The sequence below is a fragment of the Protomyctophum parallelum genome (genome assembly GCF_964188405.1).
Source record: "Protomyctophum parallelum genome assembly, chromosome: 21".
In the NCBI taxonomy this organism is placed as follows: domain Eukaryota; kingdom Metazoa; phylum Chordata; class Actinopteri; order Myctophiformes; family Myctophidae; genus Protomyctophum; species Protomyctophum parallelum.
In genome coordinates, this window is record NC_139713.1 from 9,874,479 (window position 1) to 9,891,848 (window position 17,370).

The 17,370-nt window shown below is 44.0% G+C and overlaps 2 protein-coding genes across 2 annotated transcripts in view; both read right to left on the reverse strand.

Moving 5' to 3' along the window:
* fibcd1b (fibrinogen C domain containing 1b) overlaps positions 1-17,370 on the reverse strand; it is a gene marked incomplete at both ends in the record, with an annotated part of 218,001 nt that overhangs the window by 65,528 nt on the left and 135,103 nt on the right. Inside the window, one exon of the mRNA XM_083794061.1 lies at positions 503-599. Within this exon, the coding sequence (XP_083650187.1) occupies positions 503-599 (97 nt within the window). The remainder of the gene's footprint in view (positions 1-502; positions 600-17,370) is intronic.
* Positions 6,675-7,646, reverse strand: LOC310879407 (sphingolipid delta(4)-desaturase DES1-like; the record flags this gene model as incomplete). The annotated part of the gene is made up of 1 exon (XM_083794062.1): positions 6,675-7,646. The coding sequence occupies one exon, from the start codon at positions 7,644-7,646 to the stop codon at positions 6,675-6,677; it is 972 nt and encodes a 323-aa protein (XP_083650188.1).

Sequence of the window (17,370 nt, forward strand, 5' to 3'; positions counted from 1 at the left end):
GGAAGCATAAAGAAAAAGAAAAAAAGAAACAGCATTCCTTGTCTGCACTCTGAGCATCCATGTTGTTGTACAGCAAATCTCTACTGACAAGGCCAGCAACCAGTAGCACGGAGAGACGCAAAGTTATTATGTCAGTGAAGACCTGGAGGAGTTGCTGCTTGCTTGAAGGACACATTGTGTGTGTGTGTGTGTGTGTGAGTGAGAATCCTCTCCGGTTTTGCCAGCTTTCCATCAGTTCAGGCTTGTGTGAGTGTGCGTGTGTGTTTGTGTGTGTGTGTGATCTTTGCACATTCTGTAATGACTTTCTAGGTTCTGAATGGTGCACGCACGCACGCGCACACACACACACACACACACACACACACACACACACACACACACACACACACACACACACACACACACACACACACACACACACACACACACACACACACACACACACACACACACACACACACACACACACAATCCCCTCCCCCACACAGCCCGAGCCACTTACCGAGCCAGTGTTCTCCGGTGATCTTGCCAAATCCCTGGCGGTAGGAGTCCCAATCTCGGAAGAAGTTAACTGTGCCGTCTTCCCTGCGCTGGAACACCTACACAGCAACAAGGAGACAGCAACGTTTACAATGTCTGCAGCTTTCACGTGTGATGATTCACCGATGATTGTGCACAGATGATTGTGCACTCTTTGCGTTATAGCCCTGTAGGGGTCCATTTGGTTTCAAGTGTCCATAATTTAGCCGGGGACACCATGCAACCTCGTCAAAGACCCCCATGAAGGGCTCCCTAGCTGGACGCGAGCTTGTAGTTCGGCTATTTTCAAAATATTTATCTGTGGAACCGAGTCAATCTAAATCTAAACTCCTAAAAAATATTATTTTGGGGGTCTGTCTGTTGGTCTAAAAGGGATGGACCTCAAGAGCATGGTTAATTTTCTCATTATTATTCCTTCAAAAATGAATAATGTAGATGCACTTCCCACTAGACCGGCATGCCAGCTAATAAACGGAAATCCACTAAATCTTGATTGACCTAAAAAAAAACTACATGCCTACTGTACTTGCAATGCCCAGAGACAAGATTTACATTTGTGATTAATGGGCCTATTAGAAAATGTCGAATATGGGGTCAGGCAAATACACTAATCTATTCTATTTCTATAAGCGAGTGATTCATGAAATACTCTGAAACCAAAACTATGAAAAACTACTGTACACGTGGCGTGGGAGGACGATATTGAAAGTCATTCAATGTGAAAAATGAAATGCACATTTTTGTATTTGTGGCAGGGCTTATATTTGGTAGAATAGTGTTACATTAATACTGCGTGCGTGCGTGTGATGAGGGTGCGCAGGTGCATGTATGGGCCAGCGTGTGTGCACACAACTGCTGTGATGTGTGTATATGAGTGGGTCTGAGTGTGTGTGTGTGTGTGTGTGTGTGTGTGCGTGCGAGCGAGCGCACGTGCGTGGGTGCATTATGAGTGTAGTATACAGTTGAGTGCCAGCCATATTGTCTCAAATCCTTTTGATGCTCCTTTGGTTTTGCGAATATTGGAAATTTAGTACTGAAATCAACCACCAAAGTCATTTTTCTCTCTCTCTCTCTCTCTCTCTCTCTCTCTCTCTCTCTCTCTCTCTCTCTGTTGACGCTTTCAATTCAATTCCATTCAATTCAAAGGGCTTTATTGGCACATTTCACTGGTCTCAGATTTTTATATAGCTCTCTACTACCCCTAGTGGACATAATATATACATTGTGAAATGCGCAGACCATGCAAACCTTTCCAAAATAAATGCGTCAATATCGGTGGCACACAACTGTATCTATATCACTCGGAGAAACATCCTGCCCACATTGAGAAGTGCTGACACTCCTGTCTGCGGCGTTTTGGATGGAGTGAAATGTGAAATGTGCTCCTGCAGGAGGAAACGCATGCAGATGGAAAATGGAGTCTGCCGCTTTGTGTGTGTGACGTGAAGGTCGTGTTTGTCTTAACAAAAACTGACAAAAGGCAATTCCCTGACAAGCGTTCATGTTCAGCATGGATGATCCCCGAACAGACAGCACCACAAGGACCCAACGGCCCGCCGCAAACAATGCGGAACCAATTGTTTCGATATTTTATCGTCTTACGCAAAAGGTGAAGCATTGTGAGCTTATAGATCTGCTATTTTTTAAGCATTTTGAAAGAGATAGTGAAAGTTAAAGTCGTTACGTGTGTGTTTGTATCCCCCCCCCCCCCCCTATTTAAATATTTTACCAATAATATTTGTATCAATACTAAATCATAACTACACTGGTTCCATTGAACACAGGTTATTATTATTATTTATTAAAAAAAGAAGAAAAATCCTGAAAGTTACGTTACGTTTTGGACATACAAGTTTCCAATCCGACAGCTAAATAGTACTTTTAACATCCATCCAGAATACAACCCCACAGGGGGAGAATGTCATCATCACTGTGACTGTCATAAAGTCCCCAACCCCTATCGTCCCTATATTTTGCAACATACGACACTCTACCTCACACAATTAAGGCAAGCAATCAAACATTGAACTTATTAAGCATCTCATGTATCACAAAACAATTATCAGATCAGGCTTACAAAACATGAGTCAAGGCAATTGTACACAAACAAAACTTACAGGAGATAGTTTCAAGCCAAAAACAAAGAACGGTAGTAGCAGCTTCTTTTGCTGACTGCTGGAGAAAAACTGTCTACTGCTGTCCTGCACACCTGAAACTACTGAACCTCAATTGGCTACACAAGGCACACATGAACTTAGTTCTGCTAATTGCACATCATATATAATGCACACACTATGCCATTAGGGGGTGTCAAACCTATCTAATAATAAACGAATGATGAAATGAATGACCGGACAGCACAAACGTCTTGTTTTTTTTATCATCATCATAGTCGCTGTGAATGTCCTCTTTCCTATAGGGATGTGAGTGAGTTTCTCCTTCATCTCCTCAGGGAAACCGCGTCCCTCCTCTCCTCAAACTGAGTTTCCTCCATGCTTTCTAAACATAGGTTCTACACATGGGGTTAGGGGACCCCCAGGGGTCTTGGCGGGTTTCCATGCGGTCCCCTGACTAATTATTTTCCGTATAACGAAAAGTAGATGTAAAGAATGAAAAAGAGGCCCCAAATCACATGCAATGCATTGAATGCATGGTGCATGTCAGTAGAACAGTGGTTCCCAAAGTGGGGTCCGAGGACCCCCCTAGAGAGAGTTCCAGGGGGGCCCCAGCTAAATGATAATTAGGAACCAAATAGACCTTTAGGGGTCTGTAACTCACACTCTCTGAGTTAAATTAACATTGATTTTACAGTATAAATCGGGGTCCCAGAGATAGAAATGCCATTAAATGGGGGGTCAGTAGCCTAATAATGCATGTCAAACTGGGGGTCCTTGAAATTAAAATGGTTGAAAATCACTGTTAGAGCTGTAAAGATCTTCTCTTTTGGGGGTCCTTGGCATATCTTTTCTAATGGGGTCTGCGGTCTAAGGACTAATGAGTGTCGATTTGAGGGTCCTTGACATGAAATAGTTTAGGAATCCCTGGCTTAGAAGAACCTAAAACATAATATACAGTAGGTGCAGAAGAGAGCGAATCAGTTAGGCACAGGCGACAGGCTTAGGGTTTGTTGCTAAATAAAAACTCGGCCATAGTCTCTTGTTATTATGGCTCTTGATCCTTAATCGCTTGCCAGGTCGAGGGCGCAGCAGTGGTTTGAACAGGCTGTGGCTGTTCAAACCAAACCAAATGAGGATTGTTGAAATCCTTGAAATTAAAAAGGTAAGGGTTTATAATTACTGATCTGCATGCAGTGTCCAGACAGATGGACAGGGGAGGGGAGGGGAGGGGAGGGTCCACCCTATTTCGAGACCCCAGGTTCTCTCCCCTTGAAATATAAAGCAGTCCGACTTGTTCTGCCAGGTTCCCGGAACTTTCCAAAGTAATTATGCAAGCACAAATTCCATTGTTTTCAGGTCCCTTCACCTGAGAGCCACCCGAGAGAGTAATTAAAGATGCGTTCCAAATTAATTGCTATTGAGAGTGTCCAAATAAGAGCCAGGTGTCATGTCGGATCTAAGCCAGAGAGAGAGAGAGAGAGAGAGAGAAACAAATTGCACAGTCTGCCATTCATACATACAGTATAGCATACAATGTAGGACTTGCCTAAACTGTAAAACACGTTTGTCATGTTTTAAATTATTTAGTTCTTTAAGTGGACTTTCAGACTCATTTTGATTAGTCCAACCTTGTTGTACAAACCAGCTCTTTTAATGCAGCCATTAGTGCAGAATGAAGCAGCCATAAGCTACTTATAATTAGCCAATTTAAATGCCATTTTCGCATATGGTCTTACATTTGCAGTCCAGTTGATTTAAAAATGAATATCACATTTCATTGAGTGAAGCAATATGGCGTGTCCCCAGGGCCCATGCAGCTACTTTAACCCATTTAGGCCCGACGTCGAAAATATAAAAAAAAGGCTAAATCCTAAATCCTCCAGTTTTCTGAAGTACCCATGTTTCAGTGGTGCTCAATATTTCATATTAAGGACCCCAAACATTATATACATGTAATTGGCCGCCGACCCCCATCTGAAAATATGTTGCCACTCGGTGGCGTGCTATGAGCTTGTAGATCTGCTATTTTTCAATAGCTAAAGCATAACATAATGCTAACACCAAAAGGGGTTCTCGCCCAAAATGGGTTAAAGGAGCTTTAATGTGTATAGAACACCCTTACATAACAATAACTATTCTCACAGCAGTTGAGACAAAAAGTACCCGAGCGTTTTCCATCAGGTCCTCTCAACTCTGCAACACTTTTATGATATTATTATACTAGCAGTTGAATCAGCTAAACAAGACATTGTCTAATAGCAACGCTTATTATTAGACAGACAGACAGACAGACAGACAGACAGACAGACAGACAGACAGACAGACAGACAGACAGACAGACCCATTTGTACATTTGTAGATGGTTCACCTCCGATAAACTTTCAATTACTAACTAACATTCAATCTAATTGAGCAGTTCGTTTTGTTGGATAATAATAATAGTAGTGGTTTGTGTCAGACTCTGTTTGCAGCATGTTTAGTGTAGATTATGCGGTATGCTTTTCATTGCAGTACGGTATTGTTGACTGAGTCAAACGTTAAGCTGATAGCATTATCATTTTGTATTTTACCACATCACAATCAGCATTATAATCGTCAATAGAACTGACTCTGGTGTGCATGTGCATGCGTGCGTGCGCAGCTGTCTATTCTTCAGTGAAGGTCACAGTGAAGGTCATTCATGTGGCTAAATTACAAAACCATTACTGCGTGCATTTTGTTGGGGGGTAAAGTGGAATACATTACAAATCTTGCACACATGTCAGACATGTGCTTTTATGTATCAAACAAATAATACTCTGTCATACTAAATATTATTATTATGGCCAGGCATTTTCTTTTTTCTCTATGACTCGCAGCACACTGTACTTGGTATTACTGGAAACCATTTCAGACCATATACTGTAGGTGTCAAGTTTCGAGTTTGCAAGGTCTGCTACTTTTGATGCTTTTGTGTGACGCTGTAGTATGATCAAGCTCATTTTGTGTTTAAAGAAATCAGACCCATCTGAAGTGAGTGGTACTGTACTGTACTGTACTGTACTGTACTGTACTGTACTGTACTGTACTGTACTGTACTGTACTGTACTGTACTGTACTGTACTGTACTGTACTGTACTGTACTGTACTGTACTGTACTAGTCCACCTCCTTGGCCTGTGTGTGTCTGTGTCAACAAATACTATACTCTCGTGCTCGGACACATGGACACAGGGGGACAGGGACACAGGGACACACACACATAGCTGTCTATAGGAGTGGTTGCACCACTCAAAAAACAGAGTTTAAAAAGTTTTTTTATATGATATAATAGAACTATGGACAGCTGTGCTTACAAGTTGACACAGATGATTGGAGTGGTGTTACCACAGACTTGGTTTGATTTACCAAAAAATAATAACAATACTATTTGGCTCAATGGGGACGGTATTGAAGTAAGAACATCAGCGGCAGATGAGATCTTGGCGAGACCAGGTGCATGTGACGAGACCGGGACCCATCGCCTTAAAATCGGAAAATCGTCTTCTATTCTCGGCAGCAAGCGAACACATGACCTACACATCCGACACGATAGTGCAGGGGTTTCTAAAAAGTGTTGAACCTAATGCTATCAGGCGTAAGTTAACACTTGTCATTCGCGGGGGTTGTTTACTTTCGTAAATACGTCATGTAAATGCGACAATATGATTGACAGTCCCATCCAATCACCTGCCAAGTAGCTTGAAAAAAAGGGGATGGCTTTCTTCAGCGATTGGGCTAGAGAGATCCCAGATGGAAGTACGTTGTGAAACAAATGTGATTGTGCGTCTCTTCCATCTGGCGGAGTCAGGTTAGTACCACTCTTTAAACTGTTTAACAGGCATAATTAAACCTAATTTACACTTTGGCACTTTGGCACCAACGCCCGACAAGCTGTCGCTGTCAAAGACAGCCAATAAGGCTCACAATGCGACGCTTTGTGTGCACTCCATATTTGGGTCGAAGTCAAGTCTAGACCTGCCGGAGATAAATCATCAATTCACTCCTGTTTGACGTCTCCCTTCAGCTTCCTTTTTACACGGGAGTAGGGGCTGAGCGTGTCGTCCATTATGAAGTCATAGAGGACCTTCGTCCATGACGTGTAGTGAGGCAGATGGTCGTAGTACTCGGCCGCTATCTGCTTCACCTCGGGCAGCCTGCGCCCCGGGACGCTGGGGAAGTCATGGTGCTCGTTGTGATAGCCCACGTTGAAGGTGAGCAGGTTGAGGCAGCCATAGTAGGAGTAGGTCTCGTGGCCCTTGAGGAACATGTAGTGCTCGGCGATGAAGTGACCGGAGATGGGGTGCAGGCCCATGCCCAGCACGGAGCCGGCCAGCATGTAGACCACCGGCCTGATGCCCCACAGGGAGTACAGGGCCACGTCGAACGAGAGCTGGACGGCCGCGTTGGTCAGCTCCAGCCGCGTGATCGGCTTGGGGTTGATGCAGAGCGGCCGCACGGCGTAGAACAACGGCTGCAGGACCACCCAGACGAACTTGCGGCAGGGCGTGCAGAAGAACCAGCCTTCGAAGTCGGTGGGAATGTCCACGTCCACGCCGTCGCCGCCCAGGTAGCGGTGGTGGTCCAGGTGGTAGCGCTTGAAGGTGGCGGAGTAGGGAATCCCGATGGGGAGGTTGGCGAACATGGCAAAGTAGCGGTTCCACGCGGGCTTGTTGTTGCCGAAGGCCGTGTTGTGGGTGATCTCGTGAATGGCGAGGGTCATTGAATGGTTGATGCAGCCTCCGAAAGCGTACGCCCAGAATAAGACCCACATCCAGCCCAGGTCTCTGACCAGGTAGAACGCTGCGAACTGGACGGCCACCATCATGCAAACGATCCACTTCAGTCTGGGGTCAGGCGCCATCAGAGACTTGATCTCCGGGTATTTGGCCAAAATCTCTTTCCTCCGGTCGGCGTGAGGCTGGTCCGTGTAGACCCATTCGTAATCCTCTCGGGCGACCCGTTTTCCCATTTTGTTTTGCTTTAAGTCTCAATGTTTTAAAATGGAAAGATAATGTGATAATGTGCTCCGTTGAGTAACATGAAATTGAATAACAGCTGTTATCCAACACCACTGTGTTCCGTCGGATTCTCCTGCAAATGTGAAAAGAACTTCACTGTGCAGCTATTTTTATATGATTTTGTTGTTTCCCACAATCTATGACATCAGTACTATGATGTTATTACTAAGATGTCAGACGTTTCCATATTTGGGCGTATTAAACCGTGGACATTTCCATGGTACAATATAATGCATTTTAAAGCGTGGAGAATCACTGCCTATATGGTTGAGAGGTGACTACCGAAGTTACAGGCCTGAGCAGTACAAGCACACAGGAAATCAAGTTTAGAACAAACATTGCATTCTTTCTGCTCCACCAGGGTTCGTATGGACGATTGCACTTTAGTGCAGAAACTCAATGTGGAGTAGCCTATAAACTCACAAGGACTACATTTCCAAGGCATCAAGCACCTGCGTGGGCATCGACAACTTAAAGTATGCGTGTCTTCGACAGCAATTCTCTGTTTTTACTGCAAACTGAACAGTGAGAAGAGAGTCGATTTCGGACAAATCTAATTTAGAATCACCTTGGAAATCCATTTAGATGTTTTCACTTCACTTCTTTTCCACTTCTTCTTCCAGCATGTATATTGTTGCTGTCTACTCCACCAAATGAATACATTTCGTAACTTAAACCTTTTGCAAATTATATATTGATCTTTTTTTTGAGGTGCGCTAGACCCTGTCTGAACACAAACATTAAATGCCATTGACAATGAATGGAGAATTTACGTCATATGTGTCGGACTCTGAGCAAATCGGCTGGGTATGTATTTCGGTGGCCACCCTTGGCCAATAAGGGACCACCATTCTTGATGGTTATGTCGATGATGTATAATGAATAATGATCAGAGGATCCCTCACTTCACACGGGTGTGAGTTTTACTTTGACTTTTTATGACGTTCATGTGGCAGCCACAGTGGGCGCCCCTACACATGAGTGTGATGTCTTTGTTTTCTTCCTTCTTTTTGAGTGGATCCAGCTTGCAATGTCCGTGTACCTGTGTGTGTACCTGTATGTATAAGTGAGCACGAGTATGTTACATATTTATACCAGTAGGGGGCACCAGAGATACAGAGAAGAAATTGGAACGATACAGAGAAGAAATTGGAACGATACAGAGAAGAAATTGGACGATACAAATTGGAATGATACAGAGAACCAATAGACGGGAGTTGCACCACTCGGTTCACACTGGTGTGATTTTTGTTACACATCAATTGTTTTGCTTGTATAAGAAGAGGGTGATTTGACCCATTAGGACTTTAACCAATTTTGACCTGAGATCAGATTCTAAAAATGTCTTCTACATCCTGACAGTTTTCTGAAAAAGCTGTTTCTATGTCAGTCGTTCTTCGATTTTTCAAAAATAGCAGACCTACAAGCTCGTATGAGCTTGTAGATCTGCAATTTTTCACCAAAAGGGGTTCCCGCCCAAAATGAATGCCTTCTAAATCAGTATTTATCAAATGTTTTCATACAAAGAACTCCCAAAATTATATGTATTTGACCACAAAAGGTCCGCCACAGCTATGCCCTACAGTATATTGTGCATACATATACAGTAATATGTATCTGAGATTGTTTTTTAGAATTAGAAAAAGGACACAGGGTTGGATTGTGCTCTTTCATGGGGCCACCAAGGCCCTTTTGGCCTGTGTGGTCAGCAATATACTGGCCATCTTCCTCAATAAAAAAAAATATTTGGGCTTTTGCATATAGGGGAGTAAGGGGACATACAGTACAGTAAAGAGATTATAGACCAATGTTTCTCAAACCTTTGTTTTAAATCAAAGACCCCCTAACTCTATATGGACCTGTTCTGGGTTCCATTTGTACTCTCTCAGAGTTACAGACCCGTAAGGGTCCATTCAAGAAACCATGAGGGTCCCTGGAGCCAGTGATGAGGTCCTATAGTTCAAGGCAAGAATGTAAACATTGTTCTGAAATGTTAGCTGCTGCGAGTCAGCAAAGCTATGACTTCCAATAGCAGAGAAAAACAATTCCACCCCCGCATGGAATGAAATCCCTCTCTGGTATAGAGCCTCACAAACATTTACACAACGCATCTGTTAGCCCTTTAGTTTTCTCACATTCTATGGTTACAGTCGGCCTCATTTTTTATATACAGTATATATATATATTTCTTTTGTGGCCCGAACGGCTTCAATTCCTCTGCGCGGATGTTGTTTTGCTGTGTTTATTTCTTGTCCAAACATTTTTTTTGTTAGGTTGTTAACATTGATTCCAAGCCAGACAGACATGTGGGCCAATTAACAGAAAACGTCAGACCAAGAGGCAAACATATTTTTTTACTTTTGTCATTTATGCAAAGAGGTTATGTAGGAATGCAGGTACTGCATGCATTAATGGCACTCAAGTCTAATTGTGATGGACACAAACAAATATAGCTACAACATGTGGCAAGTAACTAAGTGCATGTACTAGACCCCGTACTTAGACCCCATTAGAGTGTGCAATTGGAACCAAATTAGCTCGAGAATGTGTAAATTTTTCCAGTACTTACTTACTACCCAGGCAAATATTGTACTTTTTGGAGTTAAGTCTCTACGGTTCATAATCTACGGTGCAGACATCACTCTATAAGCCATGTCTCCTAAACTGGAGGATTGCACAAACAATATTTCGTATGAAATGAAATGAAAAATAAAAAATTAATAAAATGCCAGGCGACTCAGCTCTTTTCTAAATGTTTACGATTCTTTACTGACAAAGTAAGTAAGCCACATTATGTGGCTTGCTTACTTTGTGGCCCACATATCTCCTGTTTCTCTATATCTCCCGTTTCTCTAGCCGTGAGGCACAAAGATGTACAAGCACACCCCCTGGACATGACGCTAGTATGACTCCAATCCAACCCTTGTAGGATTAAAGTTCCAAGGTTTTTAGTCTTTTGTATGACTCGGCCTTGAATCGAACTCCAACCTCGACTCCCAATCTCAGGGCGGACACTCTCACCACAAGGCCCCTGAGCTGCTAAAAGCAGTAATAGTATATAACCCTGTTTGTTCATCTGACCTCTCTCGTCCATATAACCATGGGCCTAACTGGAAGTGGAGAGTGGAGTGTAAATGGAGTACACAGACCTCTGGTGATGGAACATAATGTAGGTGTTTTCCACCCACAGCACTTTCTCATTCTTTCCACTGTATTTCTCTTGGTGCATTACGTGCACCATGGGAGGAGGAAGGAATTTATTCAGCGCCACCAGACCCTAGTCTACACATATCAAAAATCACAATCAGTTTAAGCACTTAATTAACCCTATACATCGGCTATTTGAAAATAGCCAAACAACAAGATCACAACGCATCTGCCACTTTCAAATAATTTTTTTAAATATATTTTTGGAAATATTTTAACACAAATATTTTATGACAGAAAATGTTTTCATACTGATTTGGAGGTCCATGAAACACTGAGAATAAATTCCTCCCGTCATTCACTCCAAAATAAATACAGCTGATGATGATTACATTTTCTGGTTTCTGTTCAGAAGTTTTCAGAACAATATCCGCCTCATGTTATCAAGGCTCAGAGCAAAACAAAACTAACACATCCATCCATCCATTCCAATATTCTGCAGCAGAATATCTGCCCCTGTCTGGTCTAGGTCATCACACACACACACCAAGTGGACACCCAGCTCAATACCACCATGAGAACCATAACCGGGACTATTCGCTCCACACCACTCCCCTGGCTCCCAGTATTATCAAACATAGCACCCCCACACATCCGGCGAGCAGCAGTCTCTCAAAGGATGCTTCAAAAGGTCAAAGACTCTCCCCATCTACCAATCCATGCAGACATTTTCAACCCACCCACTGCTGGACTCCCATCGAGACGACCAATTTGGAGGAACCCCCCATCAGCTGACTTCACCATCCAATCAGCTTGGAAAAGGGAATGGGAGTCCAATGAGGTCCCAAACAAACACCTGGTGTCAGACCCCAACCAACAGGTCCCTGGTACCACCCTCCCAAGGAGACAGTGGTCTAAAGTCCCCGGCTCTGCGGAGGCCCAACGAGGCCTACTAGCACTGCGATCAGCGTTTTCATTATAGCATGAGGCTGTAATTATGATTTATTATGCGCCGATCATGCCCATTTCATCTCATTTTGAGCCATTATGCCAATAAAGACGGCGCGTGTGCACACGGGGATTTTGGACGCTTTTACGTGGACACTAGTGACTGCTAAAAAAAAAATAAGAGCAAATGATTATGTTTTAAACGCTGGACTAACGCCAATTAATCAAGTTCGTTCTCTTGGGCGTGGCGACCTGGACAAAGGTAGGTTAATCTCGTTATCTCCGGGCGTGGCGTCCAAACGTAAAAGGCAGAAAGGAGGCTTTGAATTAGGCAGGGGAATGTGAGTCTGGAAAGGTGTGCTTTGAACAGGAGAAGGGTGGATATATAGGTGGGGGCCTGGAGGTGGGTTGCTTTGATGTGAGGTGGGATTGCGCTACGGGGGGGCTGCAACTGAGAAAGCCCGGCCTGTCACTCAATAAGTCTGTCTCCTTGTCTTGGGGGATGTCCAGGAGGCTGGCGGGAGGGTGGCGTGGTGCATGAGGTCAGAGAGCATGGTTGTTGAAGGGCCTCGTAGGTGGTGATCAGTGTTTTGAAATCTATCCTCTGTTTGAAGCTAGAGTAGAGATTAGCCAGCCGGTAGCACCAAGATTATTGGGTTTAACAACCCCTCTGTCTATACTGCCTGCTCCACCCACCTCCCAGCTGAGCTATCTTCTTCTAAGCAGCTGTGGAAAATGAATATGCACGTTTACTTTAGACCTGAAGAAGACCCACTGTGGTCGAAACTTTTTGCTCCCCCCTGTCAGGTGCAAAGAAGTGGCTTGGACTCCTCATGCATTGATGAAAGCATGAGGTCAGTCCGTTGCTCTCCCCAGGTTGACAGAGGGTGTGTAGAGCCCAGGATTACATTAGATAATTAACACTTGGGTGGGAAAAATGGGTTACAAATCGTGAGATAATCTTTTTGAATAAAAAAAATATATAATGCATTTTCTACTGGAAGCTCAGATACAGTGTGCAAACTTCCCATCCTTCTTCCCCATTATGTGCATTTTCTCACGTAGACTGACACTAAATTCTTTTTTTATTCGACTACAATTAAAGAGACAATGTATATTCTACCATGTAACTCTCAAAGCTGTGACTGGCCATTGTATATGGAGTTACACCAAAGGTGGCGTCTTCAAACCACATACACCGCATGTCACAATCCAATAGTCCCGCCCCTTTGGGGGCAAGCAGCTTGAAAACTTGATTTGCACCCAGGTGGTGTCACCGACTTCAAATGTTAATGTAATCAATCCCCCCCCCTGGCCTCCCCCCATTTAAATGGTAAATGGTGCATTTATATAGCACCTTTATCCAAGGCGCTTTACATAGTGCATTACATTCACCCATTCACACACACATTCATACACCGATTGCGGCGGAAGCCATGCAAGGTACCAACCAGCACATCGGGAGCAATTTGGGAGGCGTACTATCATCCGAGGTGCGCTGCGGGTCGGGAGAGGGTTGCGGTTAGGTTTAGGTGTCTGCCCCGGGGGAGGTTAGGGTTAGGGCAGAGGTCAGCAACCCAAGATGTTGAAAGAGCCATTTTGGACCAAAAATAAATTCAAAATCTATCTGGAGCTGCAAAGAAAATTACGCATTATAATGCAGCTTGCCAAGCTTTATTATCCCCCGGGTTGCAACGAAACTAGCAGAATTTAGCATGCTTTCCCTGGAAATGTCTTTCAACGTTACTTTTTTTGTTGTTTGATAGCTTCTCACTGCAGATTAAACATACAGGCAGTCAATCTGCATTGGCTGTGAAGGCAAAAGCCTCTGTCCACGAACTGTTAAATCCTCTGTTTTTCGTCGGCTATCTTTATTTCTCTCCCTGTAGAAGCCATAGCGTAGCAGGCAGCAGCCTCACACACCCACTGGTTTGTTTATAATAGACACCTGGCTGGCACGGCACTGAGTGTGTCGCATGCTATGACGCAAATTTTAGTTTAGTTAAGTTTTCCAATTTTGTAAAAATGTGTAGAATAAATATTAAGAATGCTTGTCACGTTTGGCCTCCTACAGAAACCATAAATGAAAAATAATGTATTGCTACTTTTAATGCTACAGGGAGCCACTAGGGGTGTGCTCTAGAGCCGCCTGCAACAGGCCGCCTGCAACAGGCGGCTCTAGAGCCGCATGCGGCTCTAGAGCCGCCTGTTGCAGACCCCTGGGTTAGGGTGATGGAGGAGGTAGGTTGTCGTTCGGACCAATGCTCCGTCGGATGAAAGTCATACACCCGAGCAATTTGGGGTTCAGTGTCTTGCCCAAGGACACTTCGACATGTAGACTGGAGGAGCCGGGATTCGAACTGACACTACAATTTTCAACACTTCATAATTCTACTCCATTTAATACATCTCTGGGTGGCGTCTTCAAACAACCTACACCGCATGTCACAATCCTTTGGGGGCAAGCAGCTTGAAAACTTGATTTGTACTCAGGTGGTGTCATCGACTTTAATGTTAATGTAATCAATCCCCCCCCCCCCCTGGCATCCCCCCATTTATATAGCGCCTTTATCCAAGGCAATTTGGGGTTCAGTGTCTTGCCCAAGGACACTTCGACATGTGGACAGGAGGAGCCGGGATTCGAACCGTCGACCCATGGATCATTGGACGACCTGCTCTACCTCCTGAGCCACAGTCGCCCCATTTATTGTGTTTATGTGCAGCCATTTCAGGGCATCCTCAAAGTGCGTCCTGCAGCTCTTCCAGCACTATCTTAACTGATGCGTAGTAAGACTGCAGTGCAGAACCCTCTCGGGTGTAATTGCACGTTGACCCTGCAGGGCGGTGCGTTGTGCTGATCCCCGCTGACACGGAGCAGCGGCCCACACAGAGGTGGCCATTCCTTTCACACACCATTTGCTGCATGTCTCCGGATGGAGGTTCAAGGCTCCCATAGCCTGGGAGGCAGAGGGTACATTTTTTTTTTTTCTTTTTTTTTTTAAAGATATTTTTTTTGCGGCTTACGCCTTTTATTGATTTTTTTGAAGGGACAGACAGTAGGCTGACAGGAAACGGGAGAGAGATGGGGGAAGACATGCAGTAAAGGCCGTGTCGGGTCCGGGAGTCGAACCCGCGGCACACTGCGACTGGATTACCAGTCCGGTGCCCAGACCGTTACGCTACGGCCTGGGCCAGAGGGTACATTTGCATAGTGTATACAACTGTTTGCTGAGGTAGCCTATTGATAGACCATGTGTCTATATATGCTAATGTAACACGCTATATTCAAATTGTTAACAATTAACTTAAGTCCCTAGCCTATATTGACATCTGATATTTTTACAATCACGCCGGGTTGGAAATGGGCTTGTGTTTTTGCATTTTGTTTGCAACCGTGCGTGTTTGCGTGCGTGCGTAGCAGTGAATACACAATATAAAATATGTGAATTAGCTTAGCAGAGATGTTTGCACAGCACAGATTCTTAATTCTTGCTTCAGGCAATTCTCACCAATGCGTGAAAAACATGCAAAACATCTATTTTCTTTTCTTCTCTTTGCTGGCGCGAGGCATCTGAGCGGTTAGGCATCAATGCCACGTACTGTGCGACGTGCGTCCAACTCTTGCATCAGGGTTACTCATACGTGACATGATGCACTGACTGGACGGAGGCTGGTCAGAAGCACTGCGGCATAAAATGCAGAGTGGGGTGAAAGGAGCCACGCGCCGTTTGATGGACTGACTGGAGAGCTTTGTGCTGAGAGACAGAAACACAGCCAGAGCTCCAATTTCATCTGTAAAGATTCAGGAATCAGCCAGCCTGCAATCAAGGCTTTTTTCCCCAGTGGAAAATGTCTTAAGTGTACATTATGTAAATGTGTGCATAAGTGCACATCTCTCTCTCTATTTGTGTCTCTGTTTCTCTCCGTCTTTCGCTGTCTCTCCGTCTAATAAGCTCAAGCGTGTTGGTCTCATGTTGGTCTCATGTTGGTCTCATGTTGGTCTCATGTTGGTCTCATGTTGGTCTCATGCTTCTCAATCACAAAATGTACACAAAGTACCAAAAGTAGAAAGTACCCCATGCCCCATTTCACAAATTTTTAAACAGGCTACAAAATCCTTTGAAAACAGCAGATGTACAAGCTCTCAATGCGACACATTGCGAGCTTGTAGCTCAGCAATTTTCACATGGCCAAACGATATACGTATAGGGTTGAAGTGGTTAATGTACATGTTATGTAATAATAATCCAAATCTACAGAGTAACTCAAGTTTTCAAATAATTGTAGTGGAGTAAAAGTAGGCCTACAATATTTGCCTCTGAGATTTAGAGGCGTAGAAGTAAAAATACTTAGTTACTTTCCACCACTGGTAGAAGGAGACATGATAATCTGGTCAGATACCACATCACGGTGCCCAGCTGAGAGCAGCAGGCTTTGACACGGCATCGGCCATTTTTTATTGAAGGGTCGGAGGAAAGGTTGCCACGTTGGAGACCGCCGAGCTCAGAACTGTCGTTCAAATTGAGCGACAGAATCGATAGCAACAACTGCAGGCAGAGTATTTCCGTGTTGATACACAGTATACAGTCAGTGCGGAGTAGTAATGATTCGGAGGCTTTACTTTTTATCCCCCCCCCCCCAATTCTTGATTTGCTTTTTCTTCCAGTCCCCTGTATCGCTCTGGTTCCCGCTGTCTTTCAAAGTGGGGTCAGCTGTTCTCAAAGTGGGGTCTGGGGACCCACAGGGGGGTCTGGGGACCCACAGGGGGGTCTGGGGACCCACAGGGGTCCTTGGGGGGGGGGCAACGCAAAATGTGTTGACATGCATCAAAATCACTTCAGCCACTATATCTTACTATATCTACAGTACAAGCTCGTTGATTATTAACTCATTTTGGGCGGGATCTACAAGCTCATAGCGCGGCACTCGCTTGTAGGTCTGCTATTTTGTTTTAATCGTGAAAATGTAGTGCAAATCTTTGAATATATATTCTTTCAGAGCGAATGTTTTTAACTAAAATCTTTGCTTCTGAGGGGTTCCTGGAATAACATATTTTCAGATGGGGGTCGGCGGCAAATTACATATAATCTTGGGGGTCCTTGACATGAAAATGTTTGAGAACCACTGACACAAAAACATGAGATTTTTCAGAAAACCGATTTAGAAGACATTTGTAGAATCGTTCCCAGGTCAAAATGGGTTAAAAAAAAATCTAGAATACCTTCATCAGGAAAGAGTACAATACAGAACACAATAACCACAAGAGTTGGTGGTTGCTGTGTTCTGTATTGTATTGTTCTGATGTTGTTTCAGACAGTATTTCTTTGATTTTATGACCAAAGATCCCCTTTTGAACTTTTGCGCTATTGTCCTATACGCACCTGTCACCAACCTTTGAGGTGCATGCATTGCATCTGCCTTCTTTTTTTTAAATGTTTTTGAAAGATCTTTAAAAGTAAATGTTTTTTTTTTGGTTAATTGCACAAATTCCCTGTTGTAAATGTATCACAGCTTCACTAATTAGGAATCTATCTTTCCATTGAATATTTTGGGTGTTTTGCTCAAAGCAGCTGTAACATT